At 42.5% G+C, this 12,999-nt stretch overlaps 1 protein-coding gene across 1 annotated transcript in view; it reads right to left on the bottom strand.

Annotated features, from left to right (window-relative positions):
• Positions 1-12,999, bottom strand: part of LOC100380779 (glucocorticoid receptor) — a 114,321-nt gene that overhangs the window by 11,412 nt on the left and 89,910 nt on the right. The window contains 2 exon segments of the mRNA XM_045717356.1: positions 2,336-2,466; positions 4,402-4,546. Of these exon segments, the coding sequence (XP_045573312.1) occupies positions 2,336-2,466; positions 4,402-4,546 (276 nt within the window).

Below are 12,999 nucleotides of genomic sequence, written 5' to 3' on the forward strand. Positions count from 1 at the left end.
ATGAGAGTTCAGTTCACCTCAGGGTTAACCTAAACATTTGGGACAGATAAATAATCCAATGACTGTCAAAGCAACAAACTAAGGCTTTACCATAGTTAGGTTTCCATCCAATAGGGTCAGTTAGAGAGTCAGTAGCTAGGTTTCCATCCAATAGGGTCAGTTAGAGAGAGTCAGTAGCTAGGTTTCCATCCAATAGGGTCAGTTAGAGAGTCAGTGGCTAGGTTTCCATCCAATAGGGTCAGTTAGAGAGAGTCAGTAGCTAGGTTTCCATCCAATAGGGTCAGTTAGAGTCAGTAGCTAGGTTTCCATCCAATAGGGTCAGTTCGAGAGAGTCAGTGGCTAGGTTTCCATCCAATAGGGTCAGTTAGAGAGTCAGTAGCTAGGTTTCCATCCAATAGGGTCAGTTAGAGAGTCAGTAGCTAGGTTTCCATCCAATAGGGTCAGTTAGAGAGTCAGTAGCTAGGTTTCCATCCAATAGGGTCAGTTAGAGAGAGTCAGTAGCTAGGTTTCCATCCAATAGGGTCAGTTAGAGAGAGTCAGTAGCTAGGTTTCCATCCAATAGGGTCAGTTAGAGAGAGTCAGTAGCCATGTTTCCATCCAATTGGTGACAGAATTTCATGCAAATATTTTAAAATACGCTTTTTTTAAAAACACATTTTCCTACCAGTGGCGTTCCCACCAAACTGACTTGTTGCAGATAAAAATCAGTGTGTGATGTCATAGGGCACACATTTACTTTTTTGCTTAAGTTTTCATGTACCAAATAAAAGTCTAATGTTCAATGCGTTTTCATCACATTTTCAACTCTACCAACAGTTGTCACAAAAACTGTTGCGTTAAATAGCAAATGGGCCTACTCTTGTCTTGGCTCGTGTTCTAGCCAAAAGCTAGCAGATACTGTGCGGGTAGGCTAGTCTACATGATGAGATTGATTGCCGTTTTGACAAATAAAAACAAGCACTGAACATCATGTCACCAGAATAAGACACTCGACATTTATTGTAAAGCAGCATCAAGCGCATACATACCATGCACTTTCCCCACCCTGTGATTTTCATCATAATTAGTTTTATCTAAAGGCGTTTCCACAATAAATTCTCGCATAATACATTTTACCGACACAAAAAGTTCCCACCATTTCAAATGAAGAAATTTCCTTAACAGCCGTTGTGCTATTTTTCTTTTATATATGATACGACCTTTCTTGCATAAAAACTGTGGGTGGAAACATGGCTACTGATGGTGAAAACTGAGGAAACATTTTGGGGTTAAGTGGGTTAAAATCTTCCTAGAAGACACAAATGGAGCATGGAGGGACATGTCAAAATGCAGACTTTTTACTCAATATTGGTTCAGAATTTCTATTTAAAATAGCAAAGGGACGCAAAAAGGTACAACATTTTCGTAGAATGACCCAGGTCTATAATAGCAGGCAATATGTCAACATCGATCAAAAATGGTCCCCTTGTCTATTTCCTTGACATTTCCAGTTATGTGGATATCATTATTGATGAGACAAAAATAAAACGTGAAAATGTCTGTCGGTCCTGTGTAAGAGGAAATCAAGGATGATTGCTCACTGGTTTAAAAAAAAAGAAGCACAGCTCTGTCTGCAAATATAATTTTAATTTCCCTAAGAAGCAATCAAAAGACAAGTGTGTGCTCCTTTCAACACTACTCACTGAGTAATTTGAAAGCCTTTAAAAGCTTTTTTTCCCAGTCAATCTAAGTCAACAACACTGCAATAAGCAGTGTTTTCTGCTTAAATATGTTTCGGTAATGGTTTGTCATGCTGGGACTTTTTTTTACCGAGGCCTCATTTGTACAAAGCTAATTGAAAAACTGAAGCTTCAGTTGTCTGTCTGGATTACCTCCTCTTCTGTACTTTGAGACGTCAAAACATTTGTTCTGCTTTTCCCCAGCCTGTTCCTTTCAAACTGTGTTGGACTGCTATAATGAATAACTGTTTAAATCTACAGGGGATCAGCTCCCACTCAGCCCAGTCCAGCTCTTCTCTGTCCTGGCACCCCAATGGTGGAACAAGCTTCCCCCTAACGTCAGGACAGCGGAGTCTCTACCCATCTTCTGAAAACGTCTCAAACCCTACCTCTTCAAAAGACTATCTATCTTAAATCCCATGGCATGTGGTTGTCTCAACTAGCCATCTTAAGATGAATGCATTCATTTTAAGTCGCTCCGGATAAGAGCACCTGCTAAATTACTAAAATTATTCAGGTAATATTTTTATGTTATACTTTTACAAATATGACAATGAAAAACATAGTATACAAATCATACTGTATAACTAAGAATCACTGTAAATGTTGTACTGTACCTGTGCTGAGCAGCAGCAGGACTTTCATACACAGGTACTCGTCATAAGACACCTGCAGCCTCACAAACTCAGTGGAGATCTTCAGCATCTGCTCACACTGGTCGGTCATGTAAGGCAACTTCATCCTCTCACTGACACACACACACACACACACACACCGATAATCAACACCTGTTTCCACCTGCAATCCACATAGTGTAATGAATGTTCCGCCTATAATACAGCTGGAGAAACAGAGTGTTGACACTCTGGGCTGTGAAATCAGCCCTTATTGGATGGACAGTATGTCCTCTCTCTTCACTTTGTCCAGGATATATATACAGTACCAGTCAAAAGTTTGGACACACCTACTCATTCAAGGGTTTTTTTAAATTTATTTTTTACTATTTTCTACATTGTAGAATAATAGTGAAGACAATAGTGAACTATGAAATAGCACATTTGGAATCATGTAGTAACCAAAAAAAAGTGTTATTTGAGATTCTTCAAAGAAGCCACCCTTTTCCAAAAAGTGTGCAAAGCTGTCATCAAGGCATTCTCTCAACCAGCTTCACCTGGAATGCTTTTCCAACAGTCTTGAAGAAGTTCTCACATATGCTGAGCACTTGTTGGCTGCTTTTCCTTCACCCTGTGGTCCAACTCATCCCAAACCATCTCATTTAGGTTGAGGTTGGGTGATTGTGGAGGCCAGGTCATCTGATGCAGCACTCCATCACTCTCCTTATTGGTCAAATAGCCCTTATACAGCCTGGAGGTGTGTTGGGTCATTGTCCTGTTGAAAAACAAATGATAGTCCCACTAAGCGCAAACCAGATTGGATGGTGTATCGCTGCAGAATGCTGTGGTAGCCATGCTGCTTAAGTTTGGCTTGAATTCTAAATAAATCAGTGACAGTGTCACCAGCAGAGCACCCCCACACCATCACACCTCCTCCATGCTTCACGGTGGGAACCACACATGCGGAGATCATCCGTTCACCTACTCTGCGTCTCACACGGCGATTGGAACCAAAAATCTCAATTTGGACTCACCAGACCAAAAGACAGATTTCCACTGGTCTAATGTCCATTCCTCGTGTTTCTTGGCCCAAGTAAGTATCTTCTTCTTATTGGTGTCCTTTAGTAGAGGTTTCTTTGCAGCAATTCGACCATAAAGGCCTGATTCACACAGTCTCCTCTGAACAGTTGATGTTGAGAAGTGTCTGTTACTTGAACTCTGAAGCATTTATTTGGGCTGCAATTTCTGAGGCTGGTAACTCTAATGAGCTTATCCTCTGCAGCAGAGGTAACTCTGTCTTCCTTTCCTGTGGCAGTCCTCATGAGTGCCAGCTTCATCATAGCGCTTGGTTTTTGCGACTGCACTTGAAGAAACTTTTACATTTCTTGAACTTTTCCGGATTGACTGACCTTCATGTCTTAAAGTAATGGACTGTCATTTCTCTTTGCTTATTTGAGCTGTTCTTACCATAATATGAACTTGGTATTTTACCAAATAGCCCTATCTTCTGTATACCACCCCCACCTTGTCACAACAGAACTGATTGGCTCAAACGCATGAAAAAGGAAATAAATTACACAAACTAACTTTAAAAAAAGGCACATCTGTTAATTTAAATGCATTAAACCTCATGAAGCTGGTTGAGAGAATGTCAAGAGTGTGCAAAGCTGTCATCAAGGCAAAGGGTGGCTACTTTGAAGAACCTCAAATATAAAAAAATGGTTTTTATTTGTTTAACACTTTTGGGTTACTACATGATTCCATGTGTGTTCTTTCATAGTGTTGATGTCTTCACTATTATTCTACAATGTAGAAAATAGTAAAAATAAAGAAAAAAACCATGGAATGAGTAGGTGTCAACTTTTGACTGGTACTGTATATATACACACTGTATATATGCATAAATGTTTCATTCAGGCAATCCATATCATAAAGAGGGTTTAACTAGTGATTCATAGAAACCCACCTACAACCCAGGCTGACCTTTCTCATCTCCAGAGCCCCCAGCCAGCTACTGCCCTCCTAGGTGTATTTCTGACCCCTCTCTATCTCTTACTCTCTGAACTTACTCATTAATAACCAGGTCAGGGGCGAAGCACAACATCCCTCCGTTACACTGCTGGTAGGAGCGCCAGCCCAAGCCGAACGACATGAGGAACAGCCAGGAGCACTGCAGCAGGGTCATCTGGTCATCCAGGTGAAGGTTCCGGAACCCTGCACAAAACAGACAATCCACAGAGCATTGGTCAGGATTGCAGTGTTGTTAGTGCTATTCTTTTGAGTGAGCTATAATGCTGATAAAATTATACTCAGTGGCCAGTTTATTAGGTACACCCATCTAGTACCAGATCAACCCCCCCTTTGCCTCCAGAACAGCCTGAATTCGTTGGGCATGGAAACGTGGCTCAATTGGTATAAAGGGACCTAACGTGTGCCAGGAAAACATTCCTTACACCATTACACCACCAGCAATTACCGCTGACACTAGGCAGGATGGGGACATATGCTGCTTACACAAAATCGTGACAACAGGAACCAGGATTCGTCACACCAGGCAGTGTTTTTCTACTCCTCCTTGTCCATTGGAGCTGCTTCTTTTTTTTAGCTGATAGAAATGGAACCCAGTGTGGTCGTCTGCTGAAATAGCCCCGCCGTGACAAGGACCAATGAGTTATGTGTTCTGAGATGCCGTTCTGCACACCACAGTTGTACTGAGCCATTATTTGCCTGTTTGTGGCCTGCCTGTTCGCTTGCACAATTCTTCCCATTCTCCTTCGACCTCTCATCAAGGAGCTGTTTCTGCCCACAGGTCTTCCGCTGACTGGATGTTTTTTGTTTGTCACATCATTCTCGGTAAACCTTAGACACTGTTGTGCGTGAAAAGCCCAGGAGGTTGGCAATTTTTGAGATGGAACAGGCACGCCTGGCACCGACAATCATACCACACTCAGTCACTTAGAATGGGCAAATTGAGTGTCCTAACGTTCAATAGAATAGTAATTTAATACCTCCATGCCTGTCTGCCTGCTTAATATAGCAAGCCACGACCACGTGACTTTTAGAGCAATACATTTTCATGAATGGGGTGGTGTACCTCATTAACTGACCATGTACCTAATTAACTGAATATGTTAATTTGATCAAAACATTGATATAATAAGACCAAGGTAAGACGAAGATAGGTCATTTTAATACACTCTACTGCAGTGTTGTTAGTAGTGGTCTTTCAAATAACAATTCTAATACAATTATACAGTACATGTTTATTTGATCAGAACATTGCCATGCTGTGGAGCACAAATATTCCAGGGGGCAGAATTTCAACCGGTTTCTGCATAGTTACTATGACGTAATTTCAACAACTGTTGCCCACTTGGATGTTGACTGTTTGAACAATCGCAAGATGAGAAATATTCTCTCCCCTTTGGTGTTACCAGCTTGGCTGAGCTAAGGATTCCTTGAATGTGCAAAAGCACTGTACGCTTCCTCGATATCCAAATTCCATTAGGCTTGGGCGATATACTGTGTATACCATATACCGGGGTATTTCGAAATACATACGGTATGACTTTCAATAACGTTTAACCTGTTAGGGCTAGGGGGCAGTATTTACACGGCCGGATAAAAAACGTACCCGATTTAATCTGGTTTTTACTACTGCCCAGAAACTAGAATACGCATATAATTATTGGCTTTGGATAGAAAACACCCTAAAGTTTCTAAAACTGTTTGAATGGTGTCTGTAAGTATAACAGAACTCATATGGCAGGCAAAAACCTGAGAAGATTCTGTACAGGAAGTGCCCTCTGACCATTCCTTGGGCTTCTTGACTCTTTTTATTGAAAACTTAGGATCTTTTCTGTAACGTGACACTTCCTACGGCTCCCATAGGCTCTCAGAACCCGGGAAAAAGCTGAATGATGTCGAGGCAGCCCCTGGCTGAAAAACATTAGCGCCTTTGGTAAGTGATCTATCAGAGGACAATGAGACTGAGGCGCGTGCACGAGGCGACCCCATGTTTTTATTTTCTCTCTCTTTGTAATAAAACACAGATTCCCGGTCGGAATATTATCGCTTTTTTTACGAGAAAAATGGCATAAAAATTGATTTTAAACAGCGGTTGACATGCTTCGAAGTACGGTAATGGAAAATTTAGAATTTTTTTGTCACGAAACGCGTCGGGCGCGTCACCCTTCTTTACACTTCGGATAGTGTCTTGAACGCACGAACAAAACAGAGGATATTTGAACATAACTATGGATTATTTTGAACCAAACCAACATTTGTTATTGAAGTAGAAGTCCTGGGAGTGCATTCTGACAAGAACAGCAAAGGTAATACAATTTTTCTTATAGTAAATCTGACTTTGGTGAGGGCTAAACTTGGTGGGTGTCTAAATAGCTAGCCCTGTGATGCCGGGCTATCTACTTAGAATATTGCAAAATGTGCTTTCACCGAAAAGCTATTTTAAATTCGGACATAGCGAGTGCATAGAGGAGTATCTATAATTCTTAAAATAATTGTTATGTTTTTTGTGAACGTTTATCGTGAGTAATTTAGTAAATTCACCGGAAGTTTGCTAGTTCTGAACGTCACATGCTAATGTAAAAAGCTGGTTTTTGATATAAATATGAACTTGATTGAACAAACATGCATGTATTGTATAACATAATGTCCTAGGCGTGTCATCTGATGAAGATCATCAAAGGTTAGTGCTGCATTTAGCTGTGGTTTGGGTTTATGTGACATTATATGCTAGCTTGAAAAATGGGTGTCTGATTATTTCTGGCTGGGTACTCTGCTGACATAATCTAATGTTTTGCTTTCGTTGTAAAGCCTTTTTGAAATCGGACAGTGTGGTTAGATTAACGAGAGTCTTGTCTTTAAAATGGTGTAAAATAGTCATATGTTTGAGAAATTTAAGTAATAGCATTTCTAAGGTATTTGAATAACGCGCCACAGGATTCCACTGGCTGTTACGTAGGTGGGACGATTTCGTCCCACCTTCCCTAGAGAGGTTAAACCCTGCCTCGTGATGCGTGCTACGCCACTGCTTATAATTATAGGTTAAGTATAACTATAAGAAATCTAAGATGTGAAATGAAATCCAGCTCAGGGCTCCAGCTATGCATTTGGTTTGCTAACTTGCTAGCTACAGTGCCTTCAGAAAGTCTTCACACCACTTGACATTTTCCACATTTTGTTGTGTTACAAAGTGGAATTAAAATTAAATAATTTCTTGTCAACAATCTACACAAAATACTCTAATGTCAAAGTGGAAGAAAAATTCTAATATTTGGGAAAATATTGTTAGAAATAAAACATTTAGATAAAGTATTCAGCCCCTGAGTCAATACATGTTAGAATCACCTTTGGCAGAGATTACAGCTGTGAGTCTTTGTGGTTAAGCTTTCCATACCTGGATTGTGAAACATTTGCCCATTATTATTTTCTAAATTCTTCAAGCTCTGTGAAGTTGGTTGTTGATCATTGCTAGACAACCATTTTCAAGTCTTGCCATAGATTTTCAAGACGATTTTAGTCAAAACTATGACTCGGCCACTCGGGAACATTCACCGTCTTGTGTTTTATGATAATGTTATGCTGAAATATGAATTAATCTCCTAGTGCCTTTTGGAAGGACTGAACCAGGTTTTCCTCTAGGATATTGCCTGTGCTTAGCTCCATTTTGTTTATTTTTATCCTGACAAACTCCCCAGTCCTTAACAATTACAAGCATACCCATAACATGATACAGCCACCACCACGGTTGAAAATATGGAGAGTGGTACTGTGTTGTCTTGAATTTGCCCCAAAAATAGCACTGTTTTCAGGACAAAGTTAATTGCTTTATCACATTCTTTGCAGTATTACTTTAATGGCTTGTTTTTTTATTTATTTTTATTTCACCTTTATTTAACCAGGTAGGCCATTTGAGAACAAGTTATCATTTACAACGGCGACCTGGCCGAGATAAAGCATAGCAGTGCGACAAAAACAACTGTACAGTCAATAACACAAAAGAAAAGACAAATAGAAAGATCTATGAACAGTGTGTGCAAATGTAGAAGAGTAGGGAGGTAGGCAATAAATAGGCCATAGAGGCAAAAATAATTACAATTTAGCATTAATACTGGAGTGGTATGTGCAGATGATGACGTGCGAGTAGAGATACTGGGGTGAAAAGGAGCAAGAGGGTAAGTAACAATTTGAGGATGAGGTAGTGCTATTTACAGATTGGCTACGTACAGGCACAGTGATCAGTAAGTTGCTCTGACAGCTGACGCTTAAAGTTAGAGAGGGAGATACAAGTCTCCAGCTTCATAGATTTTTGCAATTTGTTCCAGTTATTGGCAGCAGAGAACTGGAAGGAGAGGCGGCCAAAGGAAGTGTTGGCTTCGAGGATGACCAGTGCAACATACCTGCTGGAGTGCGTGCTACGGGTGGGTGTTGCTATGGTGACCAGTGACCTGAAATAAGGTGGGGCTTTACCTAGCAAAGACTTATAGATGACCTGGAGCCAGTGGGATTGGCGACGGATATGTCGTGAGGTCCAGCCAACGAGAGCATAGAGGTCGCAGTGGTGGGTAGTATATGGGGCTTTGGTGATAAAACGGATGGCACTGTGATAGACTACATCCAGTTTGCTGAGTAGAGTGTTGGAGGCTATTTTGTAAATGACATCGCCGAAGTCAAGGATCGGTAGGATAGTCAGTTTTACGAGGGTATATTTGGCGGCATGAGTGAAGGATGCTTTGTTGCGAAATAGGAAGCGGATTCTATATTTAATTTTGGATTGGAGATGCTTAATGTGAGTCTGGAAGGAGAGTTTACAGTTTAACCAGACACCTAGGTATTTGTAGTTGTCCACATATTCTAGGTCAGAACCGTCTAGGGTAGTAATGCTAGTCAGGAGGGAGGGTGCGGGCAGCAATCGGTTGAAGAGCATGCACTTAGTTTTACCAGCATTTAAAAGCAGTTGGAGGCCACGGAAGGAGTGTTGTATGGCATTGAAGCTCGTTTGGAAGTTTGTTAGCACAGTGTCTAAAGAAGGGCCAGATGTATACAGAATGGTGTCGTCTAAGAGGAGGTGGATCGGAGAATCACCAGCAGCAAGAGCGACATCATTGATATATACAGAGAAAAAAGAGTCGGCCTGAGAATTGAACCCTGTGGCACCCCCATAGACTGCCTGAGGTCAGGACAACAGGCCCTCCGATTTGACACACTGAACTCTGTCTGAGAAGCAGTTGGTGAACCAGGCGAAGCCAAGGCTATTGAGTCTGCCGATAACAATGCGGTGATTGAGTCGAATGCCTTGGCCAGGTCGATGAAGACGGCTGCACAGTACTGTCTTTTATCGATGGCGGTTATGATATCGTTTAGGACCTTCAGCGTGACTGATGTGCACCCATGACCAGCTCGGAAACCAGATTCCATAGTGGAGAAGGTACGGTGGGATTCGAAATGGTCGGTGATCTGTTTATTAACTTGGTTTTCGAAGATTTTAGAAAGACCTATATCCATCCTGCTCAGCCTAACAGTTTTGGTCTAAGGTGTCTCCCCCTTTGAAGAGGGGGATGACCGCGGCAGCTTTCCAATCTTTGGGGATCTCAGACGATACGAAAGAGAGGTTGAATAGGCTAGTAATAGGGGTTTCAACCATTTCAGCTGATAATTTTAGAAAGAGTGGGTCCAGATGGTCTAGCCCAGCTGATTTGTAGGGATCCATATTTTGCAGCTCTTTCAGAACATCAGCTGTTTGTATTTGGGTAAAGGCGAAGTGGTGGGGGGTGGGGTTGGGCAAACTGCTGCAGGGGGTGCTGAGGTGTTGGCCGGGGTAGGGGTAGCCAGGTGGAAAGCATGACCAGCCGTTGAAAAACGCTTATTGAAATGATTGATTATCGTAGATTTATCGGTGGTGACAGTGTTTCCTAGCCTCAGTGCAGTGGGCAGCTGGGAGGAGGTGCTCTTATTCTCCATGGACTTTACAGTGTCCCAGAACTATTTGTAGTTAGTGCTACAGGAAGCAACTTTTTTTTTGAAAAAGCTAGCCTTAGCTTTCCTAACTGACTGAGAATTTTGCTTCCTGACTTCACTGAAGAGTTGCATATTGCGGGGGCTAATCGGTGCTAATGCAGAACGCCACAAGATGTTTTTGTGCTGGTCAAGGGCAGTCAAGTCTGGGGTGAACCAAGGGCCATATTTGTTCTTAGTTCTACATTGTTTGAATGGGGCATGCTTATTTAAGATGGAGAGGAAAGCACTTTTGAAGAGCAACCAAGCATCCTCTACTGACGGGATGAGGTCAATATCCTTCCAGGATACCCGGGCCAGGTCGGTTAGAAAGGCCTGCTCGCTGAAGTGTTTTAGGGAGCGTTTGACAGTGATGAGGGGTGGTCGTTTGACCGCGGACCCATTACGGACGCAGGCAATGAGGCAGTGATCGCTGAGATCCTGGTTGAAGACAGCAGAGGTGTATTTAGAAGGCAAGTTGGTCAGGATGATATCTAAGAGGGTGCCCATGGTCACAGATGTAGGGTTGTACCTGGTAGGTTTATTGATAATTTGTGTGAGATTGAGGGCATCTAGCTGTAGGACGGCCGGGATGTTAAGCATGTCCCAGTTTAGGTCCCCTAACAGTACGAACTCTGAAGATAGATTTGGGGGGGGGGGATCAATTCACATAGTGTCCAGGGCACAGCTGGGGGCTGAAGGGGGTCTACAACAAGCGGCAATGGTGAGAGACTTGTTTCTGGAAAGGTGGATTTTTAAAAGTAGAAGCTCGAATTGTTTGGGCACAGACCTGGATAGTATGACAATACTCTGCAGGCTCTCTCTGCAGTAGATTGCAACTGCGCCCCCTTTGGCAGTTCTATCTTGTCGGAAAATGTTATAGTTAAGGATGGAAATTTCAGGATTTTTGGTGGCCTTCCAAAGCCAAGATTCAGACACGGCTAGGACATCCGGGTTGGCGGAGTGTGCTAAAGCAGTGAATAAAACAAACTTAGGGAGGAGGCTTCTAATGTTAACATGCATAAGACCAAGGTTTTTACGGTAACAGAAGTCAACAAATAAGAGCGCCTGGAGAATGGGAGTGATGCTGGGGGCTGCAGGGCCTGGGTTAACCTCTATATCACCAGAGGAACAGAAGAGGAGTAGGATAAGAGTACGGCTAAAAGAACTGTTCGTCTAGTGCATTCGGAACAGAGTAAAGGGGGCAGGTTTCTGGGCACGGAAGGATAGATTCAAGGCATAATGTACAGACAAGGGTATGGTAGGATGTGAGTAGTGGAGGTAAGCCTAGGCATTGAGTGACGATGAGAGGTTTTGTCTCTAGAAGCACCATTTAAGCCAGGTGCGGTCACCGCATGTGTGGGGGGTGGAACAGGACTAGCTAAGGCATATTGAGCAGGGCTGGAGGCTCTACAGTGAAATAAGACAAAAATTACTAGCCAAAATAGCAATAGACAAGGCATATTGACATTAGAGAGAGGCATGTGTAGCCAAGTAATCATAGGGTCCAGTGAGTAGCTAGGCGAGCTGGAGGCACGGAGATTGACAACTAGCAGGTCGGGGCTAGCATATGGGCCTCAAGGGGATGTCACAACGGAAGAGCCTGTTACATTGGTTAGACCAGTCGTGATGGATCGGCGGGGTTCCATGTCGGCAGCAAAGGGTCCAGGCCAATTGGCAAAAGAGTTAATTGAAGCCCAGGAATTGCTTGATAGATTTCTCCGGCTAGCCGGGAGATGGGCCTAGATTCGAGGATAGCTCCAGGCTAACTGGTGCTTGCTTCGGAACATAGACGTTAGCCAGGAGTAGCCCTTCGGATAGCAGCTTGCTAACTGTGATGATCCGGAGTAAAGGTTCAAAGATTGAGGTAGGAATCCGGCGATATGGTGGAGAAAAGCAGTCTGATATGCTCTGGGTTGATATCGCGCTGTGCAGGCTGGCAGGAGTTGACCGGGCCGAAGCTGGCAGATGTCCGAGTTAACAGTGATGACCGCAAGCAGTGGCTAACTGACTACTAGCTAGTTAGCTGGCTAGCTTCTGAAGGGGGTTACAGTTCTAAAGTATTAAAAATAGCAGATCCATACCACATTGGGTGAGGCGGGTTGCAGAAGAGTATGTTCAGTCCGTAGATGGAAAAATTAGATCTTGGAAGAGTTGTTGCAAACAGGATGCATGTTTTGGAATATTTGTATTACGTACAGGCTTCCATCTTGTCACACAATTAGGTTAGTATTGTGGAGTTACTACAATGTTGAGTCATCTTCAGCTTTTCTATCACAGCCATTAAACTCTGTAACTGTTTTAAAGTCACCATTTGCCTCATGGTGAAATCCCTCTGCGGTTTCCTTCCTCTCTGGCAACTGCGTTAGGAAGGGCACCTGCATCTTTGTAGTGACTGGGTGCATTAAATCACCATCCAAAGTGTAATTAATATCTTCACCATGCTCAAAGGGTTTTTCAATGTCTGCTTAATTTTTTTTGTATCCATCTACCAATAGGTGCCCTTCTTTTGAAGGCATTAAAAAACCTCCCTGGTCTTTGTGGTTAAATCTGGACAGAAATGAGGTAGTCATACAAAAACTAATGTTTTCACTATTATTGCACACAAAGTCCATGCAACTTAAGCACATTTTTTAGACTTCACTTATTTA

The sequence above is a fragment of the Salmo salar genome, chromosome ssa04, assembly GCF_905237065.1.
Source record: "Salmo salar chromosome ssa04, Ssal_v3.1, whole genome shotgun sequence".
Lineage (NCBI taxonomy): Eukaryota > Metazoa > Chordata > Actinopteri > Salmoniformes > Salmonidae > Salmo > Salmo salar.